General features: G+C 36.8%; 1 protein-coding gene across 2 annotated transcripts in view; it reads left to right on the top strand.

The window, feature by feature from the left end:
- Nucleotides 1–15,488, top strand: part of CWC27 (CWC27 spliceosome associated cyclophilin) — a 256,601-nt gene that overhangs the window by 48,925 nt on the left and 192,188 nt on the right. For both annotated transcript variants that reach the window (XM_081518289.1, XM_081518290.1), the window contains 3 exons: nucleotides 2,998–3,077; nucleotides 4,082–4,115; nucleotides 7,235–7,392. In XM_081518289.1, the coding sequence (XP_081374415.1) occupies nucleotides 2,998–3,077; nucleotides 4,082–4,115; nucleotides 7,235–7,392 (272 nt within the window). The remainder of the gene's footprint in view (nucleotides 1–2,997; nucleotides 3,078–4,081; nucleotides 4,116–7,234; nucleotides 7,393–15,488) is intronic.

The raw sequence follows: 15,488 nt of genomic DNA on the forward strand, positions 1-15,488 counted from the left end.
AGTTGCCCCATGGCATGTGGAACCTTCCTGAATCAGGGATTGAACTTGTGTCCCCTGTTTTGGCAGGCAGATTCTTTACCACTGGACCACCGGGGAAGTCCAAAACCTATTTTTAAAAAATACTAATTAAGCTAACAATTATAAACCAAGAAGAGCAAACCAGTCCATCCTAAAGGAGATCAGTCCTGGGTGTTCATTGGAAGGACTGATGTTGAAGCTGAAACTCCAATACTTTGCCACCTCATGCGAAGAGTTGACACATTGGAAAAGACCCTAATGCTGGGAAGGATCAGGGGCAGGAGGAGAAGGGGACGACAGAGGATGAGATGGCTGGATGGCATCACTGACTCTATGGACATGGGTTTGGGTATACTCCGGGAGTTGGTGATGGACAGGGAGGACTGGTGTGCTGCAATTCGTGGGGTCACAAAGAGTCGGACACGACTGAGCGACTGAACTGAACTGAACTGATTTACAAGTAAATGGAATAGTATAGCTTATTAATGGACCAAGAACCTGGAGACCTGAATTCTAATCTTACTCCTCTTATGTATTAGTGCAACTCTCATTTCCTGATCTATTATCTGTTTCTGGACTAGAGAGTCTGAGGCCACCTCTAGCTGTTATGTCTGTAATTGTGACTCCATGAAGGAAGCACATGGGGAGAATTGATAAGGAACTATTTCTTAGAGTAAATGAAAATAAACATTGGTGGCTAGAAATGCAGAAGGAAGAAATTTTAGAAAGGAAAACATGAAAAAAAGATGCTTGTGTTTTATTCTAATTGAGGTCATTTTATATTCATTTGTTCACTTTTGCATATATCTCATTTAACAAAACTGCTATTATTTCCATTTTGTAGGCATAGGTTCTGAAGTCTGATGAGGTCATTCTCTTTCCCCAAATGGGACAAGTTTTGGCCTATAGCCCACAGAATTACTGATTATTATATTTGGAAATTCTTTTGGTCCAACTGTTATCCTCTTTTCCTGTGTTCTGTTATACCACATTCAGTTTTTGGACAGTTTACATTGTTAGACAAACATCAAGTAATTCTTTGATGTTGGTCTTTTTATTACTTCTTGGTTTTCATAAGATTATGGAATTAGAAATATATATTAATTGCATATCAGATTCTGTGACTTTTTAAAAGTACAGATAATAGTATCTTTAGATTAATTGAGAATAGTTTTTATTTTTCCTAGTGAAACTGGACTATAAGTATGTTTAAACTGATGAGGTCTGTAAAATGTGGAGTACTCCATGTTAATACAGAAAAATTCTAAAATCTATTATTTTCATCATGGAAATAAATTTCAGAAAGTATACATCTGCTTCAAAGTAAGGCCTGTCAAATTTAGAAGCCTATTCTCAAAATTGTTAAGCAGTGAAGAATGAGGATAAAGGAAAAGAGGTATTTTCACCTCTCTGTATTTGACATTTTAAAATTTCAGTTAACATTTTGTAATGAATTTTTCAAAATAAAAATGTCCTTCAAGATAGAAATTATCTTTTTTCCTATCAACTAACTCTAACCTCATACTGGTCACTCAGACATGATTAATTGAGGGATGGGAATGGTAAGCAGCTTTCCACCTTAAGATAGAAAGTATGAATTTAAAGTTTTCTCACCTTGTGGTGGGGAAGCTTGTACAATAGTCTGCAGCTCTGAAACAGGCCAGTTGTTCTGGGTCCATAGGGGCCTATAGGAAAAAGAAAACTGGATTATATCATTGTGCGATAGACCAAGGTTTAAATCCTAGATTCTCTACCACTAGCTTAGTAAATTACTTAATCTCTCTAAGTCTATTTTCCATCTGTAAAATGGGGCTAATAATGCCTACCTTACTTACTTTCGTTTGGGGACAAGAGGAATTGAGATTTGAGAATATTGTATTGTAGCTCAGTGCCTGACACAAGTATATATTTAATAAATTAGAGTAATAGTTGTAATTTTTATTAGGGTATATTTGATTTACAGTGCTGTGTTTCAGGTGTACAGCAAAGTGAATCAGATATACATACACATATATCCACTCTTTTTTAGATTCTTTTCCCATATAGGTCATTACAGAGTACTGAGCAGAGTTCTCTATGCTATACAGTAGGTTCTTATCAGTCTGTTTTACATATAATAGTGTGTATATGTCAATCACAGTCTCCCAATTTATCCCTTCCCCTCCTTTATCCCCTGGTAACCATAAGTTTGTCTTCTGCATCTGTGACTCTACTTCTGTTTTGTGACTAAGTTCATTTGTACCTTTTTTTGATTCCACATATAGGCAATTATCATAGGACATTTGTTTTTCTGTGTCTGACTTCACACAGTATGACAATTTCTAGGCCCATCTGTGTTGCCAAAAATGGCATTATTTTGTCAGTCTTTTAATAGTTCTAGTTCTTATCTTATAATGTCTTGTATAAATTTAAAGTATAAATTTACTGATAATATGACTTGAAATTATTTAATAAATGTTAGGTCACTGATGAATAGTCATACATGAAAAGATCTTTTACATATGTTAAATAGTATTTTATAGATGTTCTCATCTGGTTGCTTGGGTACATTTTAAAAGTGATTCTGTGCAAGAATACTATACTGCTAGTATATACACAGTATATTTGAAGAATAATAGTGTGTGTTTATTTCAAATTACTCTTGTGACTTATCTTCTAAGTTTTAATATATCAATCAAAAATTAATTAGGAAATCATAAAGAGTGTTTAGTGTTTGGAAATAGTAATCAATAAACTTGTTTTTAAGGATATATCACACTTTTTGAAGGAGAGATGCTTTTCAAATAAGATTTTTAGTCTATGGGAGAATAAGATTGCTATTTTACAAAGTTTTTGTTTCTACTTAGATTTTCAGGAACATGTATCTTTTACTAATAACCACAGTATACCAGTACTAGATTCTATGTAAATGTGTTAACTTGTCCTTTTGGAAGACTGTTTTTTCCTCCACTCATGATTATATTGTACATTTCTTTTTAGAGCATGAAGGGGAAAAGCAAAAGTAGTCATGACTTGCTTAAGGATGATCCACATCTCAGCTCTGTTCCAGCTGTTGAAAGGTTAGTATGGTGCTAAGCTCTTATTTTTTTGGCTCAGATAATTTTCTGGCTCCCTTTGTGAGTAAGCAGTCAGTTCTCGTAAGTCAAATTTTGTGAGCCCAACCAAAAAACTAAGCTACCTACCAGAACTAAACAAAACTACCATTTTGGTAATGGGGGTAATAGAGCTACTAGCATAATGGAGAGAGAATCACTCTAGTCACATTCACTCTCTTGCTATCTATCTGTCTTTGTTGAGCTAATTAAATTCAAAGTCCTCTGTTAAACTTTTAAATCTCGAAATAGTTTGAACACTAGAGAGCTGTCTGCTTTAATGATTTAATGTTTAATTCAAAGTTTTTTTTACTAACCTTCTTCTTGAATCATTTTTGTCTCAGAATCATGAGTAAGCAAATCAGATTGGAAGGGTTTTGTGAGGAAATCACCACATTTTGGACCAGTTCACTGAGTATTATTCTTTACATGTTTCAGGAGTTACCGGAAAACTGTCTTACTGTTTTTGTTGCTTCTCTTTGGTACGGGAAAATGTCTTGACTATTAAATGTAATTGTATGTGATTTACTGGACCAGTGTCTGAAAGGGGAACTAAAATGCTGTGGTGCTGAGTTTAGCTTATTTCCAGAAATGCTGTATTGAAACAGTCTCTTCTTAACATACTTGTATTTGAAGGATTTGTCTTCTTCAGCCTGAAAACATCAAGCCAATAGAAGAAATTAATTTCTACAGCCTTTTGTTCATAAAAATAGCACTATTGTCTATTTGCTTTTTAAAAAAAATTTCTAGTGAATTTGTATTTGTGCTAATGGAGCATACCTTCTATTCTGTTTATAAAAACAACTTCCTTTTAGAATGTTTCTCTTTGCTCTATGATGCCATTCTGAAATTCCTGTGTTGAAGTATTTTTGAGCTATTAATCGCAGCAAAATATTCTAAATTTTTGGATAATTGAATAATTTTGCTAGTTTCATTTTGAAGCTAAAATTTGTTTTTCTTATTTTTTGTAGTGAAAAAGGGGATGCAGCAGAAGATTCAGATGATGTGAGTATTAATTTTAGGATAAATATAGTTGAACAGTTTATAGAAAATTCAAAATCTCTACAAATGATTATTTTTCCTAAAAGGTACTATATATTATCTTTTATAAATATATAAAATTTTGAAAAAATTTTGAAAGATTTGAAAAATAAATTATGTATTTCAATATTGGAATTTTCCTTCATAGTATATTTATGTATCTGTTTTCCTACAAAATCAGAATTTTATATATGAATTTCTTGCCTGTTTTTTCTCCATCTCACATAACATTACATGAATATTCAAAATTTAGATGTCATTGATTTTGTTTTATTATGATGTTTAAATGTTGATGCATGACATCCTACATGATATATGGGAAATGCTTGAATCAGTCATTTATGATAGTTTCCTTCTTCATACACACATTTTAGAACACATTCTCTTAAAACTGTCTTGACATTTCTGCATTACTTGTACTGGCTATTAGAGCTGATAAGGCAGGATTTCCTTTATGTGTAAGAGATCAAGTTTTTCAAGTCATTCATTTGCCACTTGATATAAAACTCATTGATCTGTGCATTGTACAGAAGGAAACACATAACTGTCCATGCAAGAACACAGCTTCATCTATTATCCTATTCAAAAGACAGTATTTTCTCTATGTATAATAGAGAAAGAATGACTATCTAACCTGGTCAAGAGAACCTTCTGGGAAGAGATGATGCTGTGTTGTGTCTTATAGGAGAATTAGGAGTTAACTAGATCAAAAAAGAAACTGGTAAAGGGTGGGATTACTCTAGCTTAGAGAACAGCATATGCTAACACATGGTAACAAGGAGAGAGTATACTTTGTTTAGGAAGTACACACTAAGGTTAAATTTTGAGGAGGGACCTCACTGTGAGGAGCAGGAAGGAAGAGGGTTAGAGGGAGCTACATCTACAAAAGGCTCTGAAGTAGCAGAGAGTTTGTTGTGTTTCAGGAGCTGAAAGCAGACCAAAGTGACCAGAGCTTAGTGACAGGAGGGAGAGTGGTGAGGTTGGAGAGGTGGGGAGAAGTCAAAGAGTAGAGAGCTTTATAGACTATGGTGAGGAGTTTAAATTTCATTCTAAAAGTGAGTGAGGAACAGTTGAAGGGCATTAGTTAAAAAGATGAATGCTGTGGTCAACTTTGCATTTTAGGAAGATCCCTCTTGGGAATGTTAGAGAGGACAAATTAGAAGAAATAGGCAGGAGTCAAGGAGAACTGTCAGGGAGCTATGTTGAGAGGAAAAAGAAAGAAAGAAAGAAAGAAAGAAAGAAAGTGAAGTCGCTCAGTCGTGTCCGACTCTTTGCGACCCCATGGACTGTAGCCTACCACGCTCCTCCGTCCATGGAATTTTCCAGGCGAGTACTGGAGTGGGGTGCCATTTCCTTCTCCAGAGCATCTTCCCGACCCAGGGATCGGGAACCCGCGTCTCCCACATTGTAGGCAGACCCTTTACCGTCTGAGCCACCAGGGAAGTCCTGTTGAGAGGAGAGCTGATAGACAGTCACAGCTGTGAGATGGGAGAGAGACAGACGTGAAAGAGGTCTAAGAGGTGACTTATTCTCAGGGAGACAACCATAAGGTTTCTGATTTGGGCAGCTTGTTAGATAGGTACAAAAGACAGATGGGGAGAATGATGGAAAATAATGTACTTAATACTGTATATTTTGTGAGTCAGATAACTTGGAGACATCTGTGCAATGTTAATATGGATCTGGAAGGTAGGACCAAGGCCTGATGTAAAATTATCCATACGTTCTTATAGTCTTGGTGGGGGTGAGGTCACCTAAGGATAGCGTATGATCTTTAACCTGTTTAGCGTCCCAAGATCCTTTGCAGTCACTAAAACTGTGGACCTCTGTCCCAGGAAACACTGCATCCACAAACAAAATTTTGCTAATTTGCATGGCATTTTTTTTCTGTCTCCTGAGGACCACACATGGAAGACCTAGGTCAATGGTTATGAAATTTTAAAGCTAAAGAAAGTCTTAAAACATCTCACTGAAAACACTCACAATTTCTATCCATAGAGATTAGAAACAATCCACATTTTATAGCCTGAGAACCACTGCCTTAGGGTCCACAGGCCTCAAGTTAAGAATCCTGTCTCACCTTGATTCACCTGGTCAGAGAATCACAAGAGAAAAAGATCAACTTGGGTAGTTTCTTCCTTCTTCTCTACCCTCTTCCCTCCTTCTCTCTTCCTTTTCTCTCCACTCCTCTCTCTATTAATCCAGAAAGCTATTCTGGAAGTTGTTAATTTAGCAATAAGCACAACAGTCCAGAATTTTAGCTCTTATGGAGTCCTTCCTCTGATTATTGGAGACAGCAATCATATAAACAATTAAAATATATAGTATGTCAAATGAGTTATAAATGTTTTGAGGAAAAACAAAACAGGGAAGGGGAATAGAGACCCCAGTGGGTGAGTGTATGGTTCTGCCATTTTATTAGGATGATCAAGAGAAGGAATATTGAGAGGGTAACATTTGACCAGAGACCTGAAGGAGATGAAAGAGTGAGCAACGCAGATTCATAAAATAAGAGTTTCAGGTTGGAAGGAAGGGCACCTCCAGAGTTGGCTGTGTCGCTGGCCTGGAACTGTAGGAGATTATGTCAAGGAGGTACAGATTGTATAGTGTCTTGGTAGAGTTGGGGACTCATTGCAGGGTTTTGAGAGAGGAGTGATTGCTGTGTCTTAATTTGTAGGAGGAAATAGAAGCTTCTTTACCTCCACCTCTTTTACTTGTATTAATCCGTGAGTGAGGTCAGTATGTTAGCCAACTGCCTCTAGAAGCCACCTTGCCTACTGGGGAAGAACAAGAATGTACAACAGATCAGCACAAAAGTCTGGGTGACCCAGAAGGAGCACAGTCTGCTGCACAGAGGGACTGGTTATGGATTCAGCAACAACCCTTGCTGGGCTATGGCATACTCAGAGCAGACCCCAGCGGGTATTCCCACCTGTAGCAGATTCTTCGAGCCCTTACTAGTTCAAAATGAAACAAAAAAAAACCCCTGGCCTAAAATGCAGTGAGGAGAGTCTGAGACAGACCTCTGGACGTGAAAGGAGAGAATGGAATGCCCAATAAATAGTACATTTCAATTTTTACAGGATGGAGAATATGAAGGTGCAGAGCATAATGAATATGTTGATGGTGATGAGAAGAACCAGATGAGAGGAAGAATTGCAAAAAAGTTAAAAAAGGACACAAGTGAGAATGTTAATACAGCTGGAGAGGGTGAAGTGGAGAAGAAATCAGTTAGCCGCAGGTGAGTCAAGCAGTTGAAATATCAGACTTTCTGTCTTTTATACTTCATTTAAAATTACGATTGAGTCCTCTATTCAACTTACTTTCTAAAATGTTGTTTTCATAGTGTTTGATATATATGCCAGTTGTCCTAAATTAGCCCACTCAGAGGCCTAAAAGAAAATAGACCAATTTTATTTATATTAATGGTCCTAAGAGTCAAATTCTGCTTTATTTCTCTTTGATCTCTCTTGTAAAAGCCTCTAAGGTTTGTGTTTTTTTTTTTTAATTTGAGGTAAGCAAAATATTAGCTATATGTGGAAGACTGTATTTGTTTAAAACAAACAAGAGAAGTTAAGTCATTATACAGAACAAAAAGATGTCCTCAGATTTAGGGGAGTAAAATTTGTCAAAAATGGCTAAGAAGGGTGTGAGTCTGAAAATACTCCTAAATATTTTTTCAAGTCTGATTTATACTGTCTACCCCTCCTAACCTTGGTGTTATCATAAAATAAATCTCAGCACATATCTCATTTTAAAGACTTGTTGAATTTTGTGACGCAACGTTTTATTCTCCTGAAATTCAGCTTAATTGAAAAGGTCTCCTTTATAATTCTGTTATTACAACTTTGTTACACATATAAAATAATATAGCTTTAACAAACGGTAGTGTTTGGTTTCTTTGAATAACCTACAATTGGGGGTAAGATAAGTGTAACTCCCTATAAACAACATTGTTTTATTCTATTATGTTTCTCAACCTCATACAGAAAAACTAAAAATAAAAAGCATTTTCATATTATCATCACTTAGATCTCCAAATTTTTTCTTTATGTAACCAGAAGATTACTTCCCCAGAAATTTCCACTGATGCTGTAACCTTTTGCATTCAGAAATGGTACTTAGAAGTTGTCTTTAAATGTCTTTTTCTGGCAACATTCACCTGATGCTCAAGTAATCATTGTTGAATAATTTAATATAGTTGATTAACTTTGAGCCACTATTAGATGAAGATTTTAGTGATCAGATATATGCTTGTATAAGCGTGGAGTTGACTGGCCTTTTATCAGCTTGAACTTTTAGTTAGATCATGAATATAATCAAGAATACTTTATTTTTCTCTCTTACTCAGGAGATGCATTTCCTGATTTTTCAGTCCATTTCAGTCCAGTCACTCAGTCATGTCCAACTCTTTGCAACCTCATAACTTGCAACACAATTGGCTTCCCTGGAGCTTGCTCAAATTCATATCCATTGAGTCAGTGATACCATCCAACCATCTTATCCTCTGTCATCCCCTTCTCCTCCTGCCTTCAATCTCTCCCAGCATCAGGGTCTTTTCCAGTGAGTCAGTTCTTTGCATCAGGTGGCCTAAGTACTGGAGGTTCAACTTCAGCATCAGTCCTTCCAATGAATATTCAGGACCTATTTCCTTTAGGACTGACTGGTTTGATCTCCTTGAAGTCCAGGGGACTCTCAAGAGTCTTCTGCAACACCACAGTTCAAAAGTATCAGTTCTTTGATGCTCAGCTTTCTTTATGATCCAACTCTCACATCCAACATGACTACTGGAAAAACCATACCTTTGACTACACAGACCTTTGTTGGCAAAGTAACGTCTCTGCTTTTTAATATGCTGTCTAGATTGGTCATAGCTTTTCTTCCAAGGAGCAAGCGTCTTTTAATTTCATGGCTTCATTCACCATCTGCAGTGATTTTGGAGCCCAAGAAAAGAAAGTCTTTCAAAAGAAAAGTCTTTCTTTCAAAAGAAAAGTCACTGTTTCCATTGTTTCCCCATCTATTTGCCTTGAAGTGATAGGACCGGATGCCATGATCTTTGTTTTTTGAATGTTGAGATTTAAGCCAGCCTTTTCACTCTCCTCTTTCACTTTCATCAAGAGATTCTTTAGTTCCTCTTCACATTCTGCCATAAGGGTGGTGTCATCTGCATATCTGAGGTTATTGATATTTTTCCCAGCAGTCTTGATTCCAGCTTGTGCTTCATCCAGCCCAGAATTTCTCATGATGTACTTTCTGTATATAAGTTAAATAAGCAGGGTGACAATATACAGCCTTGAGGTACTCGTTTCCCAATTTGGAACCAGTCCGTTCTTCCATGTCCGGTTCTACCTGTTGCTTCTTGATCTGCATACAGATTTCTCAGGAGGCAGGTAAGGTGGTCTGGTACTCATATCTCTTTGACTTTTCCACAGTTTATTGTGATCCACAGTCAAAGGCTTTAGCATAGCTAGTGGTGCAAAAGTAGATGTTTTTCTGGAACTCTGTTGCTTTTTCTGTGATCCAGCAGATGTTGACAATTTGATCCCTGGTTACTCTGCCTTTTCTAAATCCAGCTTGAACATCTTCAAGTTCTCAGTTCACATACTGTTGAAGCCTGGCTTGAAGAACTTTGAGCATTACTTTGCTAGTATGTGAGATGAGTACAATTGTGCAGAAGTTTGAACATTCTTTGGCATTGCCTTTCTTTGGAATTGGAATGAAAACTGACCTTTTCCAGTCCTGTGGCCACTACTGAGTTTTCCAAATTTGCTGGCATATTGAATGCAGTGCTTTCACAGATCATTTTGTGAAACAAAAGATTTCACAGATCTTTTAGGATTTGAAATAGCGCAACTGGAATTCCATCACCTCCACTAGCTTTGTTCATAGTGATGCTCCCTAAGGCCCTCTTGACTTCACATTCCAGGATGTCTGGCTCTAGGTGAGTGATCACACCATCGTGATTATCTGGGTCATGAAGATCTTTTTTGTACAGTTCTTCTGTGTATTCTTGCCACCTCTTCTTAATATCTTCTGCTTCTGTTAGGCCCATCTCATTTCTGTCTTTTATTGTGCCCATCTTTGTATGAAATGTTCCCTTGGTATCTCTAATTTTCTTGAAGAAATCTCTAGTCTTTCCCATTTTATTGTTTTTCTTTATTTCTTTGCATTGATCACTTAGGAAGGCTGTCTTATCTCTCCCTGCTGTTCGTTGGAACTGTGCATTCACATGGGTGTATCTTTTCTTTTCTCTTTTGCCTTTTGCTTCTCTTCTCAGCTATATGTAAAGCCCTTCTCAGACAACTTTGCTTTTTTGCATTTCTTTTTCTTAAGGAAGTTTTGATTACGGCCTCCTGTACAGTGTTATGAACTTCCATCCATAGTTTTTCAGGCACTCTGTTTATCAGATCTAATCCCTTGAATCTATTTCTCACTTCCACTGTATAATCGTAAAGGATCTGATTTAGGTCATACCCGAATGGTCTAGTGGTTTTTCCCTACTTTCTTCAATTTAAGTTTGAATTTTGCAATTTAAGTCTGATTTCTAAAAGATTAGCTTTCTAATGTGACAAAAAATACATTGAGTTTTTAATAGGTGAACCAAATATTTGTCATGTTTATTGGTTTTTAAGACCTCAACTCTGTTTTGTTGGCCTTAATACAACTTTAAATATTTATATACCCTATAATTAATATAACTTAAAGTTTAACGAAGTTGAATTTTCTATAAGAATAAATAAAACTTATTTGTTAAAACTTGCCATAGTAAGTACAATACGTCTATTTATAACTGTTCTTCTCTTCCCCCAAGTTTTCAGTATTCACATCCTCCTTTCTCCCTCCTTTATCCTCCCTCTCCTACCCTACAAAGAGAAATGAAAGAAAAATAAGGAGGTCAAAACAAAGTACAGACTTTCAGAGAGAAAATACAGTTTTTCTCTCTTGTCTAGAAAACGTCCACGATTGTCTCATGACCACTTATTTTGAGTGGAAGAAAATTTCAAAATCATTGGAGGTTTGGGTCAGCTATACCAGCTTCACTATAGTTTGTCTCAAGTTAATTTTATGTTAAAAGAAAAAGAAACTTCTAAGAGTCTTTAAAAATTATAATGTGGTTAAAAAAAGGATAATTGTATTTATTAATAAAAGAAAATCACTGCTCAGCATAAGTTAAATTATAATGGGTATAGGTAGTTGCCAGCCCTGTAGGGTGTCAATGTGAAATCATTATCTATTCAAAAATCAATTCTTTTGGCATAAACAAACTTTTCACCTGGATGTGTTTGAAGTACTCTATTATCCTTAAGTCGTTTTCTGATTTGAGGAGTACAATCAAGGACTAGACTAGCGTTGGTCAACTTTTTATGCTAGAGCCATTCAAAGTGTGATTTTACTGAAAATTTGTGATAAAGAAACATCTGGAATCTGTTAAAGCTGTTTATCACTTTGGATGGTAAACCTACAAGCAGGTTTCTTGAGTACTTAATATTTAAGTTGGGAATGATATTTCACAATATAATTTTTAGCAGATTTACAGAGTGGAATATTTTCCTAATTGTTCTGTTGAAAAATACTTAGGGGTTCAAGAGGGGAAAAAAATCCAAAGCTCTTCTTACCTTCTCTCCTTTCTTTTCTTTCATGTACTTACTCTGACTTGAGGATCTCTGTCTCTTGCTTCTTTCCTTTTCTCAGTGTATAGTCTTACTCTTTCTTATCCAGTCCACTTTCTCTAAGCCTCTACCTTGACTACTGAATGCTGCTGAGCAGAACCACACAGCCAGGGATAAGTCCAGCCTCAGCTGTGCCTCCAGTGCATCTTCATTACCCAGCCCCTGATGCTCCCCTTCAACCTCAGGTTCACTCTCTCTCATCAGATCACCTGGCCTTCTGCTCTATGAAACAGGAGTACCTTCTTCAACTCATATTCTTTCCCCTGTTTATTCAGATCAATTCTTATCTCCTCCTCTTCTACTGTAAAGGTAGGAATCCCTCTACCCATTGAAAATGATTCCATCCTCTCTCCTTTGTTTTTAGTTTTCTCTCTCACTCTTGCCTTTCCTTCAACTTGTGGATAGACTTAAGGAGTGGGAAAAAAAAAAAAACCACTTAATTTTATTTCCTGTTCCCACCACCTTGCTGCTGCTGCTGCTGCTGCTAAGTCGCTTTAGTCGTGTCTGACTCTGTGCGATCCCATAGACGGCAGCCCACCAGACTCCGCCGTCCCTGGGATTCTCCAGGCAAGACTACTGGAGTGGGTTGCTATTTCCTTCTCCAGTGCATGAAGGTGAAAAGTGAAAGTGAGGTCGCTCAGTCGTGTCCGACTCGTAGTGACCCCATGGACTGCAGCCTACCAGGCTCCTCTGTCCATGGGATTTTCCAGGCAAGAGTACTGGAGTGGGGTGCCATTGCCTTCTCCACCCCACCACCTTTGTTCCCATTTATTTCTAAATACAAATCATTCAGCTTTTCCTTCATCACTCTCCTGAAACTAGTCTCCCTAAGGCCGTGTATATGACACATCTAGTGACTACTTTCCAGTTTTTGTTTTTCCTAGTGTCTCTGTTGTGGAATTTGGCATTTTTTGCTTTTTCCCTCTTAAAAACCATCCTCCTTACAAACTTGCTACTTAAATTGTGTTTCACTTGGGATCTTTATAGAAATGCCAAGTTTCAAGCCCCACCTCACAATTTTTGAATCAGAATCTGCATTTTAGTAGAGTCCCCAGGTGATTTTGGAGAAGGCAATGGCACCCCATTCCAGTACTCTTGCCTGGAAAATCCCATGGATGGAGGAGCCTGGTAGGCTGCAGTCCATGGGGTCACGAACAGTCGGACACAACTGAGCGACTTCACTTTCACTTGTCACTTTCATGCACTGGAGAAGGCAATGGCAACCCACTTCAGTATTCTTGCCTGGAGAATCCCAGGGACGGGGGAGCCTGGTGGGCTATTGTCTATGGGGTCGCACGGAGTCGGACACGACTGAAGCGACTTAGCAGCAGCAGCAGCCAGGTGATTTGTATATTCAAGTTTAAGAAGCACTCCTCTGGAATAGTAATTTTTACCACCAGTGCCACTGGGCTAGTTCAAGTTTGTATCATCTTAGCTCCAAGGTCAGCAACTTCCAAATCCCCAGGGTGTTTCCCAGGGTATTCCTATAGCATCTTTCTCATGCTTCTGTGATAGTTAGTATGACATCAGGTTATTTATATATATATATATATATATATATATATACACACACACACACACACATATACACACACACACACACATATTTCTTCTTTGTGTAGCCTCATACTGTTATTTTCTTGAAGGCAGAGATTGTGTCCATTTATCTGTGGTCAAATATCATAAGAACACAAATATTTATGTAAATGAACAACAAAAAAGAATGAATCCTTCATTGACAAATTATTTCTGTAGATCTTGTAAGTGACTTACTTGTATTTATCACGTGAGATTTATTGGTTTGCCTTCTATCCGATATTGCCTAGAGTGAATTCCTTCAGAGATCATCTTATTTATCTTTAGGTCCTCTGAGTCTTATGTAATAAATGTATGGTAATTAGTCATTAAAGTTTGTGTAATGAGTGAGTGAATAAATGAATGAATGCATTTGTGATTTATTAGGGGAGTGGTTTTCACCTTCTGACTCCACATTAGATTCACTGGAAAAATGTTAAGAGGAAAAACTACTGATACCCAGATCCCACTCCCAAAGATTCTGAATGATTTAGTCTGAAGTGAAGTATGGGCATATCCTTTTTCAACATTTTAACTTTCAATTTAAATATAATATACATACAGAATTTATGTGTATGAACTATATTTCATAGTGCACATATTGCTGAATTTTTACAAACCAGATACACCCCGATACCCATCACCCAGTTCAAGAAACAAAATTGCCATTACCCACAGGTTTCCCTCTTGCCCTATTCTGGTTATTTCTTCCTTTATCCCCTAACAGTAACTACTTTTCTAACTTCTAAGAATATAACATTAATTTAGGGCAATAATACTTTATAAAATCTCTCCATATATTCTAGTGTGCAGTTATAAAATCTCTCCATATATTCTAGTGTGCAGTTAGGGTTAAGAACCCTAATCCCCACCAAGCACTAGACTTAAAAACAAAAAAAAAAAATGTTGCATCACTTCCAAGTCTTTTTTGCAGTCTGACAGAGACAAGATATTAATATCAATGGAACTCAGTTTGATCTCTGAAAAAGTAAAAGGGTCAGTATAGTGGGAAGTCATTTTAGAAGAAACAGAATGATACTGAGTTTTCCTAGTGTTTTTCAAGGTGTGTGCTGTTAAAAACCCAAATCAGTATCTCAATCTTTTCCATATATTTGAATCACCTGAGGACACCCCCCGCCCCCTGCCGCGATCGAGACAATCAAAATGTTTGGACCATGAGAAGTTTTAGAAAGCACGGGTTATTCTAATGTGCACTCAAGGTTAACTGAAAGGCATTGCAGTCTGTCTTTTGCAAAGTCCTGTTTTAAAACTTTTTCTGAAGAATCCTTTTGTTGCCTGTAGGTGGAGCTCAGCTGCTGCAAGTTAATCATATAAACCAAGCTGAGTTGTCTGCTCTACTTCTTTTTTGCATATGTGTATAGATTTATAATAAATGGCTAAACAGTAAAATCAGATGAAACAAGCAGACTGGATAGTCAGAAATCAGTGGTTTGATGTGCTGATTACAGGCATCATGGAAATCCTGTCTTTTATTGTGTAATTTCTATCATCTCTAATTTTATTGTGATTACTCTTACTTCTATATTATTTTCATCAAATTAAAATATAAATCAAAGAAATCTTGACACATACCCTGAAATCGCCATCATTAGTTTCTGTAGTAGTTGTTCAAGGTTAACTGGAGTAATGTTGGTTTTGGTGTTTGCACAGGTTCTCGTTTGGTCAGCTATGTTATGTCACATTAATTCAACTGTGGCACTATTCCTTTTTTATAAAACAGTTCTCTTATTTGATAAAGTCAAGTTAATTTGTGTTCTATTCATAAGCTGTGTTAGGTTGACTGAATATGAACTATCTTATCTGATAGTATCAAAAGTTTAGATATAAATATCAAAGTTGAGTTTGAAACCTAATGAGTTCAACTTTAGATTATGAAACAAGGGATAATACAGTCAGAAATACCTCCTTTGGCCTGGGTGAACACCCAAATGAGCTGTTGCTAATTTTAGCCTTACGCAGTAAGTCTCCTTTTGTTGAATTTGAAATATGTGACCACATTTTCTTATGGAACTTTGAATACTTTTATTTCCTCAATATTTCCAGCCTTCTGAAAAATATTAATAAGTTTTCC

The sequence above is a fragment of the Giraffa tippelskirchi genome, chromosome 8 (assembly GCF_054371585.1).
Source record: "Giraffa tippelskirchi isolate mGirTip1 chromosome 8, T2T-mGirTip1v1.2.pri, whole genome shotgun sequence".
Classification (NCBI taxonomy): Eukaryota; Metazoa; Chordata; class Mammalia; order Artiodactyla; family Giraffidae; genus Giraffa; species Giraffa tippelskirchi.